The 18177-nt window shown below is 42.9% G+C and overlaps 1 protein-coding gene across 22 annotated transcripts in view; it reads left to right on the top strand.

The window, feature by feature from the left end:
* Positions 1-6066, top strand: part of ESRRG (estrogen related receptor gamma) — a 404109-nt gene extending 398043 nt beyond the window's left edge. For all 22 annotated transcript variants that reach the window (XM_064446250.1, XM_064446244.1, XM_064446246.1 and 19 more), the window contains one exon: positions 2341-6066. In XM_064446250.1, the coding sequence (XP_064302320.1) occupies positions 2341-2585 (245 nt within the window). In that variant the 3' untranslated portion in view covers positions 2586-6066. The remainder of the gene's footprint in view (positions 1-2340) is intronic.
* The last annotated feature ends 12111 nt before the right edge of the window (positions 6067-18177 follow it).

Genomic DNA, 18177 nt, shown 5'->3' with positions numbered 1-18177 from the left:
AAAAATTATTTGGAGTAGCACATCGTGTGTTCTGTAGCACACCAGTGAATACCCAAGGACTTGCTAAAGAGTCAGGGAGTGAAGACGACAGTTTGGTTGGAGTTTGCATGCCAAATTAAGCCCGGTGGTTGGACACTATGCTTAAGACATCACTCACGTTTGTGTGTGTGTTAGCATGTCTGTATCGATAACGTCTGTTTGTAGGACACAGGATTCAGGGATTTTCTGTTATTGATACAGAATTATTTAATAGAATTGCCATATTAGAAAACTATCAAAAATGTATGGATTTGGGGAAGGGTCTTACATTAACTAGAACTAGATTTTGCCAGAGGTAATATTTCCCTGTCATCTTTTTTAAAATGTTGTAGCTTTCTTTTTCCCTAAGAGAGAGATTTTTGCGTTTCTCTGCTTTCAGCACAGTGCACCTTGATGTGCAGGATCGCATCCCTGCAGCGTATGTCTTAACTGCGTGCTTCTTAGAGCATGTATTCGCTAAGACTCAGAATTATTAAACATGTAAAATCCCCATAGGACTCCATTATGTGTAATTAACAGATAAACTGTCATCAGAATCAATAAAACGTGCTAAATGATCCAAACTTGTATATAATTAAGTGCCTGTTTTAGAGCGGGAGCTGTAACTTTTATTTTTTTTTTTTTCTTTTCAATTTGCACATTTGTTTTGACAATAGAAGCTGCAACATTTTTGTTAACCTGTTACTTACTGGTTTGTGTTTTGGTTCACATGTTTGTGTTGGAAGAGAGAGATGTATTTACTATCTGGCCTAATTATCTGAGGAAGTAGTTGCACGTCAGCTTTTAGGAAATGAATCTTAGATGCATCTTAATTCTCTGAAGGTAAATCTGGTATTTGAAGCACGTGCAAAATTTGATGTTGTTATCATCAACAGGGTAAAACATGAGGCTCTGTCAAAATACTGATCCAGGGCGTCAGACCGCTTAATACGGGGCTTGGAAGCTATAATAGAAGTGGGCTCTGCACCATCCAACTCCTCAGTCGTTATTCTTCCTGGGAACAGGGGCTTTATACCAAACCCAAAAATTAAGATGCAAAGCAGCGTTGTACTAACTAGAGTTTTCAGTGGTATACTTCAATAATGCCAAGTCCCACTTTCACCCTGAGTTAAGCTTGCACAGTGTAGCCCATGCCTAGGACTCACACCCCCTCACAGCAGTTATATTTTCACGTGGTGTTTTATTGGCTCTGTAAGTCTGTCGACCACCCAAATTTTGGTAGGGGGCTGTCTGGTGGTCTCTTTCACTTATGACTGTTCTTCCGTACTTACATTCACCTCACTTTGAACCACATCAAGTTTTTTTTTGGCATTTACGACTACATAAAAGTCAGAGAATTAGGGCTGCTCATCTGAACTCATCTCAGCATGGTGCAGTAACTGTGTGTTCTCAGGGACATCTTCCCTTTCTGTATCTATGCTGTTGAGGATTTTACAGTTATTTCAGTAAGGTCTTTCTTTTTGTTTCACACTTCCATTGCTTTAATCTTTCCGGGTCACGTAGCAGTTTAGTTTAGTTCCTGGTGTGCGTTGTGTTTTCACCCAATACTTACACCACCAAAGCATCTCACCTGGAAAGGTACAGGGCAAAGTGCTTGCTTTGAGTGATTTAGAAAAAGTGCAAAACCCCAACAGTAGTAAGATAACCCCACCCCACCCCGAGGTGGGTGGGAGGGAAGGATTGCACCTTGTAGGAGATGTTAGCTTCACAGAACAAAAGCTGTTCAGGAACACATCCTAAGTGTTGCCTGTCTGTCTGAATGTGCCCGAGGGAGAAAAAAATAGCTAAACCTATCAGGAAATCACATCAAACCCACTTTTCCCTTGTGGCAGTGCAGTGGTCCTAATCCCGCGATTAGTGTCTCTGAGCACTGGGTAACGACCATGGCTTCCCACTCCACAGCCTTGCAGCCCGACCCAGAATTTTACCCAGCTTTTCCAAAGCAGGGCAGTCGTTCTTGCTTCCCTGAAAAAAACCCAGGCCTCTATTCATACAGCCCTTTGGTGCTTTCATTTCTTCAAAGCGTGAACTGTAAGAGATGGTTTATGGAGCAGCGAGGGTGACTGCTCTACTCGATAGAGGAGGATGAGGAGGATTACTTACGCATGGGTTAATTATACATTTGTAGTTCCTCGGCAGTTCCAGATATTTTCCTGAAGGTCAATACAGAAATTAGCGGGTAATTATCTTCCTCCTTTGTGAAAGAGGATGGACAGAACCAGTGAAAGTGTTGTGCAACATAGCGTAATCTGACTTTTGGCTCGCCAAACTGAAGCCTCCTGTTGCTCCTTTGTTTTGCAGACTCAATGCACATAGAGGATGTTGAGGCAGTGCAGAAACTTCAGGACGTCTTACATGAGGCTCTGCAGGATTATGAGGCCGGGCAGCACATGGAAGACCCCCGCCGCGCAGGCAAGATGTTGATGACTCTCCCGCTCCTGAGGCAAACCTCCACCAAGGCTGTGCAGCATTTCTACAACATCAAACTGGAAGGCAAAGTCCCCATGCACAAACTTTTTTTGGAAATGCTGGAGGCCAAGGTCTGACTAAAGCATCATGGGCTTCCCCATCATGCACGTTTTAAACAAACAAACAAAACAAAAGAAAAAAATTTAAAAAAAAAAGGGAAAATAAACAGGATAATAATGGCAAAGAAACTTAGTGTTTAATTAAGGAAAACATGACTGCACTGATATTTAGCAGCAAGACTGTGAAGCAGCTTTCAACTTTTTCTTCTGTGTCTTTCTGATGCAGTTTTTCTTTTCCTTTCCTTTTCTCTCTTTTCCTTTCTGTTCTTTCCTTTCCTTTTTCCTTCTCTCTTTTTTCTTTGCTGCTGAACTTTTTAAAAGAGGTCTCTAATTGAAGAGAGATGGAAGCCAGGCCTGCCAAAGGATGGAAATCCATAATATGGATGCCAGTGAACTTATTATGAACCATAATGTCCCCAATGACAAAGGAATCAAAGAGAGAACCACCGTACCTAGCAGTACAGTACAACACGATGAACTGACTGAATGCAGTATTAGATTTCATAGGAGCAGTCTCTAATTAGACGACTAAGCGACGATGCATCGGCTGCTTCTTATCATTGCATTTTCCATCTAGATCAGTTACAGCCATTTGATTCCTTAATTGTTTTTTCAAGTCTTCCAGATATTTCTTAGGTTAGCTACAATGTAACTTTTTCAGGGAATAGTTTAAGCTTTATTCATTCATGCAATACTAAAGAGAAAGAAATACTGCATTTTTGTGCTGGCTTGAACAATGATGAACAATAATGAAGGACAAATGAATCCTGAAGGAAGATTTTTTTAAATGTTTTGTTTCTTCTTACTAACGGAGATTTTTTTGTACCAGCTTTACCAGTTTTCAGCCATTTATTAATGTGGGAATTTATCTTACTAAAGCAATAGTTGAAGGGAAGGTGCATATTATCACGGATGCAATTTATGTTGTGTGCCAGTCTGGTCCAAAACATCCAGTTTCTTAACATGAGCTCCAGTTTATAACTAAATGTTCACTGACTCAAAGGATTAGATTACACCTACAGTATATCCGAGTAGTCTAACATACAAGTACTCCATGTCAAATACCAATCTGTAACGGTGTTAGGAGACAGCGACTGTACAAAGGTATAGTTGCTACGTGATTTCTAACTGCTTCAGTTGCAAATGAACGAGATACTGCCTGTTTGCAAAATTATAACCTCACATGCAGAAAAACCCTATGAACCAATAGTAGCTTAGAGGCAATAAGGCAAATGCCGACGTTTGCGAAATCGAGAAATCAGAGTAGTAGACTTCTGACCAAATTGAAGAATTTAACACTTCTGTACCTTATTTATTGATTTAGATTTTACTTTGTAAATGGCAATCTTTAACAAGTAGCTAAACCAGTATATGTGCTTTTCAACCAGTATTGTCACAGCATGAAAGTCAGTCAGTTTCAAGACTGTTACGAGGTGTAATCTAATGTATAAACCGATTAGATGCCCCCAGAAAACTACAGTCGCTAAATAACCAATAAACAATAACCTCCATCAAATGCTATACCAATGTACCAGTGTTAGTAGCTGCTCCCTGTACTATGTGAACATCCTTATTCTATGTACACAGATGTAATTAAAATTGTAATCCTAACAAACAAAAGAAATGTAGTTCAGCTTTTCAATGTTTCATGTTTGCTGTGCTTTTCTGAATTTTTATGTTGCATTCAAAGACTGTTGTCTTGTTCTTCTTGTGGTGTTTGGATTCTTGTGGTGTGTGCTTATAGACACAGGGTAGAATTAGAGACAATATTGGATGTACAATTCCTCAGGAGATTACAGTAGTATATTCTATTCCGTACCGGTAATAAGGTTCTTCCTAGTAATAATTAAGAGATCGAAACTCCAAACAAATACTCGTTATGAACAGATACACACTGAAATCATGATATTTTCAAAACAAGGGATAATTTCTGTAACAGTTTATTATAGAATACCAATGTATAGCTTAGAAATAAAACTTTGAATATTTCAAGATTATAGATAAGTCTAATTTTTAAACGCTGTAAATATAGCTTTTATTCAATCATCTCTCAGATGTTGTTATTAACTCGCTCTGTGTTGTTGCAAAACTTTTTTGGTGGGGACAAGTTTCCAAAACTATTGCTACGTTGTGTGCTTTAAACAAAATAACAATGGGCTGATGCTCCATTGGCCTCGTGCTAGGAAAAAAAAAAAAACTGTGTATCTATCATTAGCTATATGGGACTATATCGTAGGTTGTGTTTTCTCAGTAGAGAAGTGACTGTAGTGTGATTCTAGGTAAATCATCATTAGCAATTCATTCAGATGGTCAATAACTTGAAATTTATAGCTGTGATAGGAGTTCAGAAATTGGCACATCCCTTTTGAAAAATGTCAAAAAAAAAAAAAATACAACTCCTGGGAAAAAGGTGCTGATTCTATAAGATTATTTATATATGTAAGAGTGCAAAAAAAAAAAAAAAAGTTTATTTTCCAGAAAGTTTGTGCAGGGTTTAAGTTGCTACTGTTCAAGTACGCTATATATATATAAATATATAATATAAATATTGTTTTTGCTGTATCACATTAAAGAACTTGGGCTTCAGGGTCAAAAGCCAGTCGACTAGAAGTAAACAAAACCACACAGAAAATGGAGATGTGTTCAAGGCACACGGTGCAAACTTTAGTTTTCCTTTTCCGTAATTTTTTGGAGCTGCAAAATAACAAGTATCTCAAGACTGTCAGAGCATTGCCTGAAACATAGCTAAAAGAACTGCACGGGCTTTATAACGTTGTTCATCTTAAACCTTGCTGGAGAAGAGTTCTTTCAAGACCACTTACTTAATGTGAAGTGTTGGGAAAATTTCAAAGGGTGTATGTTTTAGCCATAACGATTTAATTTCTATTTTTGCTTCATTTTTTAATTTTTTCTTATTTAAAGCAATATGATTGTGTGACTCCCAGAAGTTACACATTTGTTTCAATCAGATCAGATTGTTGTATTTATTCCACTATTTTGCATTTAAATGATAACATAAAAAGATATAAAAAATTAAAACTGCTATTTTTCTTATAGAAGAGAAAATGGGTGTTGGTGATTGTATTTTAATTATTTAAGCGTCTCTGTTTACCTGCCTAGGAAAACATTTTATGGCAGTCTTATCGTGCAAAGATCGCAAAAGGACAAAGAAAATTAAACTGCTTATAATAATCCAGGAGTTGCATAATAGCCAGTAGTTAAAAACCGAAACAAAACAACAAATAAAAACAAACATGTCTATAGCTGTAGATGGGCTTCACATCTGTATAGCAATCAACTGTATATTTTTGTGATGTGTATCATACCGTGTGCTCCAACCAATGTCCATTTGTGTAAATGTATTTATTTTATATTGTATATATTGTTAAATGCAAAAAGGAGATATGATTCTGTAACTCCAATCAGTTCAGATGTGTAACTCAAATTATTATGCCTTTCAGGATGATGGTAGAGCAATATTAAACAAGCTTCCACTTTTGATTGCTTTTATTTTATTTTTTGTGTTGTGGGGGTTTTTTGGTTTTATTTTCTTTTTCGGAGAAGGAAACCGAGCAATTAGCATTACCTTTTGTTACTTCCATTCAGAGAGGAGCCAGCGTTATCACTTCTCCCTTAAAGTACAATATGAATGTAAATAAATGCTATATAAAGCCGTGTCAGAATGAATTCCACTGTGGTGCAAGACATTTTGCATACTCTTAAATATGCAAAATGTCTCATAGCACATTAGAATTCAGGCTGGCAGGCCTTTATATAGCGCTTAGTTAATCTGAAAGCATCTTCGCATCAACCCGCATTACTCAAAATCATCGCCTCTCTGTCAATGTCATAAAAGAAAACTTTCCCACTATTTTAAGATCGCATTAATATCATCTAGAAGTACTTCTTTGCTCTCTCCAGCAACAACCGAGCCTATCGTTCATTTCCTACTGCAGGAATACCTCCTCCTTCCATGTGTTCTGGGTTAAAAAAAAAGAAAAAGACAAAATCTGTGTTATTTGATCCAGCTTTTCCAAAGTGGAAGTAAGTAGCCACCGGAGCAATACTATAGATGGGCGTTAATGAAGAGCGCCGGGCGGCCGTCGGGACGCGGGGGGTCAGGCAGCACGCGCGCAGGCCGGCCGTAAGCGGCCTCTCGGCCTCCTCCCTCGGAAAAGCCGCGGCCCCCGTCGCCGGGGCTCAGCCCCTCTTTCCTGCGGACCCTTCTGGAACTGTCACAGGCGTGCTAACGTGTGCTTTTCTTGCTTTTTAGCCTATCTCGATAGCGTTTTGTCGTTGTGTTTGCCGACATGCTTCTCACCTTCGCTGCTGGCCGTTCTCTGGAGATTCTGGCTGATGGCACAAAGGCTACTGAACAGAACCATGATGCTCAGGGACGGGAGTTGCGTCGGCTGAGCTACCGGGGCAGCGCCGGGGGCTTTCTGTCCTTCGCGCCCTTTCAGTAGCGACATGCCTTGAGACGGGAGGGCGCCTCTTCCCTGCTACCAGTACCTTCTGCATTTGCGCTGTCCCAGGAAAAGGCGGGGGGGTGGGGGGGTGAGCGAGGGGACCAGCAGAACAATAGAAAGACGAATCCTGCGTGGGCTCTGCGAAGGAGGGCAGAACTGGTTTTTAGTGTCGACCCTGCTGTGTACGCAGGCGTACGTACGTACCCACGTGCGTACGTGCGCACAGAGCTGGCCTTCCCCCCTTTTTTTCAGTGCTCTGATTTGGAGTTATTGCAAAGTACCTCTTCAAAGGAAAACGCAATACTGCAGCGTAACTGCAAAGCGAAAAAAAGTAGTGTTACGAAGTTTCACCCACAAAGGGGAAAAAAAAATTAACCGGTGGTACTCCTCCTCTTCCTCAGCATGTGGCGGTCTCTAATCATCGGTCCAAGTTTTCACATACCATTAAAAAAATGGTAATTATTATTTCTGTACCATTTTTCATGAGAGGATCATGAAGCACCATACAATCATAAACCGAGCATCACAGAGGAGAAAAATCCAGGGAACACTGACTCATAGCCACTTCTGCAGAGTTGTTTTGGTTTTTTCTTTCTGTCTTTCTGTCTTCTCCCTACATGTCTCTGCAGCGAAGCCAGGACGGGCACGGAAATCCGTCGGAAACATTTCGGTAGGCAGAAATGTTTCAGTAGGTACCTGTGGAAAATTCAGCTAGGAGTGCAAACCTCTCTAAACTATGAAAGTAGCTACTAAATCTTTAATGAAAAAAATTAAGGGGGCTTGGGGAGCCGGCATTTGTAGCTCCACCAACACCTCCTGCTGCAGCCCCACTTAGCTGAAATACGGAGATTGGCAAACGGGCAGAATCTTCCCGTTGTAGATCCAGCTTAGCTCAGCGAAACTAGATTTTGACTGACGTGGCTTACATCGCCCTTCCCCTCCCCTGCTCCCCCCCACCAATAAAAGCAGCCATCCCAGTGTAAGAGCACGGTTTGCCACCGTGGGTGCTTGTTTGACAGCCTTCCACCCCTGCCACCGCGCCAGCCTGGCCGCGGAGCGCCTCCGCTCCTCCCACGCTGTTACGCTGGCACCCACGCCCGCTCGCAAGCTGGCCGATGCCGTCAGTATTGATGCAAAAGGAAAAACGCGCCGCTTGCCGAGCTGGCTACTAAGTGGCGTGGGGTTTCTGACGGGCACCGAGTTTTCTTGGGAGCTTCACATCCAAGTAGTCGTCTAACTTGATGGAATCTGGGCTTTGTTTGGTTGGCAGGGTTTTGTGACCTTGTGAGTTCACAGTGTGAAAAGGTCTGGCAAACACCAATAAAAAATAGTCTGGTGTGGTCCCTCCAGCTGATCCTTTCTTAGAGAAAGAAACGGCATGAAAATCATGCGCCAGTCAGTGCTACTACTCGGGCAGCTCTGCGTGCTTCTTCATACACGGTGCCAATGCTGCTGAAATACTGATAGAGGTCAAATATGTAAAATAAAACCCACAATACCACCAAAAACAAAACAGAAGAAAGATGGATTCTGGAATGTAACAGAGGTGGAAATATTGTCGCTAGTAGGCCAAGCCCCGATGCTGTATGTCTGTAAGTGTCCTCCCGCAGCATCGCACGGTAATACCCTTCTGGGGAAAAAAAAATTCCTAAGCACAAACACACCTGAGATTTTTTGTGTGCAGGCTTTTGCAGCTGGAAACACCTCTTTGGGGTTTGGTTTTTTTTTCTGAACGATACCTGTCCTGGCTCCTGCGCTAAACTCAAGAATGGGACAGTTTCCATCTGTTCTCTGATTATTTTTTTTTTTTCTACAGTCTTCCTTTATTTTCCTTAACAGCTTTTTCTACTTGCATCTTTCCATTACTTTGCATTTCGTCTCTCTTGTGTAATGTAGGTCTCCGATTTCACATGGCTCTTTGCTAATTACTATATCCTTCGTTAGCCAGCCTGCCTGCTGTAGCTGCCTCGCAAGGCATGCGTTTGTTCCTGCCTGAGAAGATCCTGAGTCTGTCTGTATAGGTTGTCTTTAACATATAGATCAGAAGCTTCCTCCTTGTGGTTGCTATTAAAGAAAAAAAAAGTAACTAGAGAAAAGAATATGGGTGCATTTATTGGCTTTTAACATTTTTATTCACAAGCGCTCAAAAGAGTTTGCATTGCCACATCCCGGCCACACTAATCATTAGTATTCTGTTAAGATTAAAGGCCGCCCTCTCTCAGCGTTCAGATTCCCAAGCCTGGCTCCTTACAATCTCCGTTAATATAAAAAAGCAAGTGGCGGTAGATTGATTACACGCAGGCTCTTATTATTAAGCAGAACAGAAAAGAAAGGAATTTCAAAATATAATCCTCTGTTCCCAGGAGTATTTGTCTTGTTCTCCATGAAGTTAAAGGTCTGAAATAATGTGCCCATCAGGAGCTCAATGTTGCATGTCCATGCCAGTTGGTCCAAGGGCTTGTTATGATGGTAATGACCTGCTGAAACGTGAGCTTTGATGGCAACAATACAATTGCTACCAGCTCACCCGCTGGGAGAAATATTTTATTATTGTCAAATGCCCTCCGCAGAGATTTGTTTTGCCTGTTCCTGTTTAAATTAAATTCAGAGCAGAACTGCATTATTATTTCTCTAGAGTATATTTGAAATAAACAACTAGTCTCCAAATTTAGGATTCCTGGTTAGTTTAAATTTTCTTATTAGCAGAAAAATTACAATAGGTGACAACATAGCTGCAGGAATATTATTATGGCAGCCATACAAGAGATTTACACACTGAGAGCACGGCCTAAAAGCACAAGAACTCCCTTCTACTTTACAAATGCCAGCCAAATTAATAATTAACTGTCCCATAAATTCTCCAGCCTTCAGGAATGATGTCAATGCTCTTCTGTGTCACACTAGAGGAATTTTGTCATAAGACTAAGTGGGGTTCTTTATAAAGAGTGTTACGTATAAGTGGAAAGCTGCCCAAGAAAACAGCCCTTGCCACTCCGTATTACAGCAGCTCAGCGAACGAGTGACAGCAGGACTTCAGAGTCATTTACTGCTGCTTTCTCAAGGCAAAACTATCTCCTTACGCCTGTGAAACAGAGCAAATTTTGTTCCACATTAAATGGGCCAGATTATCTCTTCCACAAGCTAAAGAGACAACACTAAATCCCAGCTCATGTAATTTTCTTCAAAATTGTTCTGCTCGGGCTGGGTGTTCCCAGGAGCGCCACCAGCAGAATTATCCAGCGATTCAGCTGTACTTAAATTGGCAGATGTCGGAGATTTAAGACAGTCCTGAAGCCTTAACACAAATCCCCTACTTCTGTACTGCCTCGTGGCCGCTCCTCGCTTGTCAGCGGATGCCACCGTTGCTGCCCGCTGCCGAGCAGCTGATCCCGTGGACCGACAAGCTGCCGGGCAGTGCCGTGATTGCCTTGTTCAATCCAGCACCGAGGGCCAGGAGGGGGACAGACAACATGCTGCAGGTTTGCACCTCTGTCTTGCTAAAAACAGGCTGTAACCCTGCGTTTCTCATTCATGGGGCCCGGTTGCCTGCTTGCTGTTTGCCTCTTCCCTGTCTCGTGAGTGCTCACGACGGTGAAAAGCTGCTCCATCTCGAGACTGGGTGATTTTTGTACCCTGCTTTGCCGAAAGATGCTTTACCCAGAGCGGCACGTGACCAGTGCAGGGCACACGCCTTAGCGTGGGCGAGGCGATACCTGTAAGCTAATGGTGTAAAGGCAGGTTATCTGCCCCACGTCAAAATGTCAGACATCTATTAGTGGAGCGACCACACTCCTGAAGAGGGAGGACCGTGTCCTGGGGAGGCGAGGGCTGCCGGGTATGCTTCCCTTCCAGTTCCTGGCCCCTTGCACAAGGTGCCAGCCACCCACGCCAGCCGGGGGCTGACTGGCAGGGAGCGGGGGCCACTGCGGCCAGAGCCATGAGCCGGCGTGGCTGACGATGGCGGTCGGTGCAGGCTCTCCTCGCACGCAACACAGCCAAGGTTTGTAAACCACAGACGTTCGCCTGGCTGGGCACAGGGGAACCTGCTGCAGTAGCCCCTCAGCATGTTTTTAGAGAGAGAGCGTTAGAGTGTAAATGGCAAGTGAAAGGGGTTAAAAGAAAAAAAAATTTGAACCGCAAGTGCTTTACAAATCACGCTCCTAACACTCTCCAGTTCAATCTACCATGTTCTAATTTCACAGCTTCATCGGGAATGTCCATGAGGTGAGGGACCGGCAATAAGAGGAAGTCAATAAGGGCACAATTCTCATACCAGGCTGCGAAGGAGTCACAGAAGTGCCAGTATTACTTGCTCACTTGGGGTTAACTTGGGGTCTACAGGGTTCCTTGATGGTACTGAATGGAAAAACTCCACAACATCCTCAGTAGTTTCCTTCTTCACTGCTACACTGATTTAAATTTACAAAAAAATCCAACAAAACCAGGGTCTGAATCCCAGTGAGCATCTCTATACTCTGACACAGAAGTGCTTCAGACTTCCCGGGGGGCTGCAAGCTTACTGCCCCACTGACTTGCTGGGTCCACAGGTCTCTCTCCTTACCCACAGCTGAACCTTCACTGAATATTTTGACCTACATTAAAAAAAAAAAAACAAACAACAAACAAAACATCTTAATGAATCAGATGTATTCAGCCCATCGAGGCTGAGCTGTACAGCTTAGTCACAGACATGGAATAACCTCTTCAAGCAGGGGTTGAATCCCAAATCATGCCCATGGTTTCCACCTCAGTTAAATTTGCGGAGGGTTGTTTCCACTCTGCCATGAAAGCTCAGCATAATCGTACAGCAGCTTTCCATGATCACAAAAGAAGTGATAAGAAAGAAAATCCTCCTCCCAGCCAGCCTTTTCACTTCTCCTTCTTCCCCTCCAGGCTCCTCCTGCTCCTCCTCTCTGCAGGACCAGCACTGTGTTACCAAACACTGGATTTAAGGTGGGGGGGAATGATAATTTCCTTCAAGAAACTGTGCTTTCCCTGCCCTGCTGCCAGACGCAGCTCTTGGCTCACAGCTCCGTGCTCAGGGCCCCAGCCCACGCTGTTATTTTCAGCCAAAAGAAGTACCTATAGTAGCAGCATAAAGTTTATTGGGGCCGGCCCTGGGGATGCCATGGAGCAGAGGTTACCTGTGTCCCCAAGGGTCCTGCAAGCGGTGCTCAGTGGGCAGTAGAGATGCTCGAAGCTCAGGCTTGAAACCAGGCATTTCAATCCAGAGCAGCCTCTTTACAAATGCAGACAGCAGTCCTGCTTGTTAACAGTGAAAAAGGCAGGGGTCTGATACAACCTGATTCTCGTACTACGGTAAAACCTACAGGCTGCATTACCAAATTCGCACTCCCCTCCCTGGGACAGAAAGAAGAAAGCAGGGGGTGGAAAAAAACCCAACACTGACTAGATACGTGTCTTTATCCTTTCTGTCTGGCTGTCACTGTGGGCTCCATGTGACTTCCGTGCCAACAGCTTTCACTGAAAGGGCTCTTTCCCTAAAGGGGTGGCACTCTCCCACCTCCCCGTGCTGTGCTGTGGTGGTTTAAAGACACTTTTGGTTTTCCCCGCTCCCAGGTGACTGGCTCAGTGTCAGCCTACCCCTGGCACTCATATATTGCTCCGGAAGATTAAGACCAGCCATATTCTAGAGCATCCCGAGTTGGTTCCTTTCTTCTGCTCGAGGTACCCCAAAAGATCTGGCACGAGCCTTGTACAACAGTGGCTGCTTCTGAGGAGTTTAAATCCACCGAGTGCAACATGACTAGTTTACGGCAGTGCCAGCAGCCTGGCTGTGAGCCTTTTGTAATGAGTAGCAATGGGCCGAAGGAATACCAATCCAGAATAACAAGTTTCTGTCTTCCTCTAGCTTGGTTTGTGAACTTGGACTGGCTCTTTTCCATGTAACACCCATTACATGGGACTGCATGTTCCCATGTAATACTGTGGGAAATAATGAATCAGTCCGCGTATGTAGGCAAGGACCGATGTTGCCTATGTATTCTACTCCTTACAGATGGATAAAACAAATGGCTGTGGGAGGGAATAGGTCGCTTCTTGAGGCCAATTCCGCACATCGCAAGGCAACATCGAAGGACGCAGACAACTACAGCACTGCGCTGCTTTTGCTTTGCATCTCAGATCAGAGTAAAAGGAACAAGTTCTTCAATTTCTTTCCACGACTCTTCGTCCTCTCCCATTTATATCTTATCCTCTGACTACAGCAACAAAAAAAAATTTGCCTTTGATATATTTGAGATTGAGGTACGTTGATGGATTTCAGGCAAATTGTTAAGATGGGCTTTGATAATACTGTAAGATGTAAACGTGCCTATACTTGCAATATATGAGGTTTTACATAGTTCCTACATTGATTCCCTTGCTCCTTTGTCACCTCAACGCAGAGACCCACTCACAAGGTGACCATGACAAAAGTGTACAATGGAGAGGGCGATCCCTTCCCCCTCCTTCCCTTGCTCCTTTACATTGACCAAATGTCTTTCTAAATGACTTGCTGAGCCAGGCTATTCTTATATCTTACATATAAATGGACTCTGTCTTACAACCAGAAGATTCAGGGGAAAAAAAATTCAGCTCCCAATGTGAAAAGATTAAGGTCAGCCACTTTACACTACAAAACCTTTTCACAAGAGTAGCATAACAAAAGGACCCGCAAGCCTATCCACAACATGGTTTATAGCTCCAAGAAAAACAAGGGAGTCTACAACATCCTTTTAGGACTTGTACAGACTTTATAGACTTAACAACAGAAACAGCTGGGGAGAGGAAGGTGATACTCAATAGGAAGAAAAGCTAAATCGTCTCCCTACTTCCACATACTTACTGGTATTTTTTTATGGGGAGAACACCTGCAGCATTGCTGAACATGCACGATTCATACAAAATGTATCACATTTGGATCACATTGGGCTGCACCGCAGTGAATGCAACGGTACCTGGTAACCAGATCCCTATGACGGGTGGCTCTGAGGCTTTATTCCTCTTTGTTTACTCTGTCAGTGTATAAAAGCAGGTGACAGAAGCTGTGTGACTCAATACCTGTGAAGCACAACGTGCTCCTTGGACTGAAGCAGTTTAGAAGTGCCATTCGTGAAGTCAAATGATCTCAACAGATGTTCTAGCTTAAACATAAATTATTTGTATTTGGCACTGTGGCCCCGCCAAATCGCACTTCTTTCAGTAGACTTCTCTTTGGCAAAGCAATGAGTATCAGAAAGGGCTTACCAAATGCGTTTAAAAAAATCTATTTAAAATCTATAGACCATGACAACAGCAGTGAGGGTCTGGAGTAGAGGCTGGTTAATATAAATAGATTAGCGGTGGCCAGAAGGGGTAGCAAACAGTAGTCATCAAGCAAGCCCGCGGATTTGGAAGAATCTGAAGATGAGAAGGTCACGTCCATGTTAGAACAAGGAGGCAAAATCTGCAGAAAGGAAAGGAGTCCTGTATACAAAAGACAATGCAGCTGTGCGGGGAGAGAGAGCCAAGTATGGACAGGAGAGAAAGAATATATGTAGGAATGAAGTACACACCAGGGAAGAGGCTAAAAACTCCAGCTTTCCCTTTTGTTATGTGCATTACATAACAGCTTACCCCTCTTGGAGCCAATACAGTTATATTTATTATTATTATTGTTATTATTATTATTATTGTTGTTATTATTATTATTAAGTCAGTGCAGAATTTGAACTGGGCCCACAAGACTAACAAGGTAGCAGGCAGGTTCTGGGATAAAAAGGCATCTTAACAGAAAAATCAGAACATTGTTCTTTGATATTGTGACAGAGAGCGATAGATCTACCCTATGTTTTGCTGAAGCAGCAGGACAATTCTGGGGGGTGTGGAGAGCTGCGTTTCCACCTTTGCCACTGCCCTGACCAAGGGGCAGTCTGAGCTGGGCTCCCCTCTGGAGAGGGTCTTTGCTTACACCTGTGCACAGCACAAGGCTTCCAGGTGCTTCACCCTGATTTGCTCTCAGCTGGCATGAGTTTAAGTGATGCCCTGGGACAATTAAGCCTGAGGAGCAGGAGGTCCTAATCCCTCAGTATTTAAGGCAAGAAGAGAGACATCAATCATGCTTGACTGAGTCAGATGTGTTTTAGAGCTTTGATACAAGATCTAGTCTGGGGTGAAACAGCTTCTTCCCTATCCTGCCTTGCCAGCCACTATCAAAGAGGAATGCTGGCGTTAGTAGGAGCTACTTCAAATACATCAGGTTTGTGCATTGCTTTAACTATGATTAAAAGCCTGGGCATACCGAAGCCCATGTAGGTTATCGCTGTTTGGACTGAGTGGGTGATGAAGCATTTTATCAGCATGTACAATGAATGTACTTCTGATCTGAAGGCCTTAGAAACTGAAGTATTGCATGGAAGGTAAAACATAATTAAGAAAAAAAACCAGTAGGTGGGTGGGCACAAATAGCAGTGAGAGGATCCTGCTCAGGTCACTGTGTACTGAGTGCTTAACCAAGTGTGAGGGCTTTCCTGTATCTGAGAGCCATAAAGTTTCATCCTGGTCAGTACGCAAACTGTTCTGTGCGCTTTGGCAACTGAAGTTGAAGTATGCGAAGGCAACTGAACGTCTGCGTTCCACCTTCTATATGAGCTGCTATTTCTGGAAGCTAATTACCTCTGTTTAGGAAGTCGGGTTAATATGTATTTGTGGGACATGGGATTAGAAAGCAGAAGGTCTCAGCTTGTTGGAAATCAATTTTAATATCCCTATGGCTCTGGTAGTGTGTCAGTATACGGTATACATGTCTTACAGAGGCTTCTCTTTTACAATTAAGCCACTTGATTTATTGCAGGTGTGACACTTGAACTGAAAGAGCTGGGGAGGAATTTTATTTTCAGGGAAAAAAGGGGAACCAATCATACTGTTCATAAACTACTCCTAAGCATAACTGCTTATTTCACTTATCATATGAATTTGGAAAGGAGCGTATTTTTGCCTGTTCGGACTTTTGTCTGTATTTCACACTTGCACTGTTGTTGCAGTGCAAAGCTTGCTGACTTCTGAACCATTAAAACATCAGCCCTCAAACTGGAGGGATGAATCTTTGTACTGGGATGAGGCATGTATCTTGAGGTGGACACAGAGACCTTAAAAGTAAGAAAATCTAGCTCTGTGTGTCTCTTCTGCAAAAAGTTCTCTCCTATTTGCCAGGCATATGGAAAGAATAATGTTGCTGTGCTTGATTTGTCTTGGATTGAAGTCTGTCCTGCACATGAGTCAGTAGTGTGTAACTCTCTTAAATCCTGAATAAGGATAAAATTCTATACCCAACAGCAACCAGAAAACAAACTATTCCATATTATGTGAAGAAAGAGCACAACATTTGCAGCTCCCTCTAAGGAGAGCCCAGGTCACCCACTGAGGAGAGGGACCTGGGTGAGTGGGGAGAACATGCTCTCTGAGCAGCCTTGAGCAGATGACCTGGGGTATCAAGGATGGATACTCCCGGTGTCACGAGTCCTTCACGCTCTTTTTGTGGAGGGGAATTCTGGCTACGGAAATGTGAGCTGCTGGGGAATGGACAGAATAATTGCATTTATTAGGCTGAGTTGGGCAGAACTGGCGTTGCTAGAGCCTGAATTGTAATTATTTTGTGGAAGGCAGAAGAGGGTAGGCAGGACAGTGATGGGGGAAGAGAAGACAGTGTGTGTCTCCAGGGAGCTGGGGAAGGCTGGGTTAGGAAAGGGGTGTGTGTGTATATCGGTGGAAGGGGTCCAGCTATCAAAGAAAACAATTAGCGTTTAATCTGAAAACTGTTGAATAGGGGCTAGGGTTAGAATAAAAGCTGTGGGAGCACCCAATCTTGGGGCCAATTCTAGCTGCTGCCCAAGCAGGAGGAGGAAGGGAAATCCATGCGCAGGCAGGGCGGTTCAGGCTTCAGGCAGTGGCCGGCAGGAATTCTGCCGCTCTCGGGGATCATTTTGCGGGGACAGTGTTTCACTCCAGGTCTTCTAGGCACCGTGTTCAGTGCCCTTTCCTTCAGCCTCCAGCTTTCTCTGGAGACTTAAATGCAGGTATTAATTATTTTTTTAAATTTTTTCTAAACTGATCTGCACTAGCACCTGCTCAGAATACAGGATTTTCTTAACAAGCACATATGCCCTTTTAACACTGGCTAAATGAGAAATTCTTGTGCAAAACATCTTCCATTTTGATTTTTTTAGAAATATATAAAACTTAAGTAGTTTTGAAACAGTCCTAGCAAACAAACCAAACTAGGTAGAACTAATCTGTGCAGATTAATTTTGTTCTCCAGCCCCTGCCTATGGGGCAGCAATCTCGCCATGCTTATTGATTATCAGACAAGACTACTAATCCCCTTAAGGTCATTAAGTGTACTTAATTAAAGAGCAGTTAGCAAGCCTCTCTTTACCAAGTTAATAGTGGCTGTTAAAAGTGATTTGTACATTACCAATATGGTAGCCATTAATCTAAAAGTCAATTTGTCATTTATATTTTCCCAAACAAATACATTCAGTAGGCTGCAAAAAAGGCTAGAAAGCATTCAGCATCTGTTCTTGCAGTTTGCGTAAGGAAGAACTCTGCCTTGTTAAACTGTAAGGCTTAGGCTGTAGCAATTTCCACCTCCTCTCCTCTATGACCCACTGTCCTGTTCCACCCTGAATTGGCAGGGGGAGGACGAGAGGAGAAAAAACTGGAAAACAGGCATGACAATTTTCATGAAAGGTAACAGCAAAATGCTCAAATTAAAGTCGTCTCTGACAGAAAGTCTGAAGCTCAGTGTTACTTCCCTTGGCTCTTTGACTGGCAACTGGCATGCAAAAAGTTTCAGAGAGGCTCCTCGTTAAAGTCAAGGAAGGCAGCTGAAGGGATGGGCAGGGTGACTTAAAAGATACGGAAGGGGAAACCAGGGATATTGATGTTGAAAACGGAGGGTAGGGGAATGCAGTTCTGATATTCACATAAAAAATGAAATCCAGGATTTCTACAGAATTATTTTTTTCATTACACTATGCAAATGTGAATACATAAGTATTAATATGATATTATATTTCAATATATTTATCGACTATTTCAAGATTAAATGTCTAATGAAATACAGAATGTTTTCTGGTCCTTATTGCATACATAATTTGTTT

The sequence above is a fragment of the Phalacrocorax carbo genome, chromosome 3 (assembly GCF_963921805.1).
Source record: "Phalacrocorax carbo chromosome 3, bPhaCar2.1, whole genome shotgun sequence".
Classification (NCBI taxonomy): Eukaryota; Metazoa; Chordata; class Aves; order Suliformes; family Phalacrocoracidae; genus Phalacrocorax; species Phalacrocorax carbo.
This window is presented reverse-complemented; position numbering and strand designations above follow the sequence as displayed.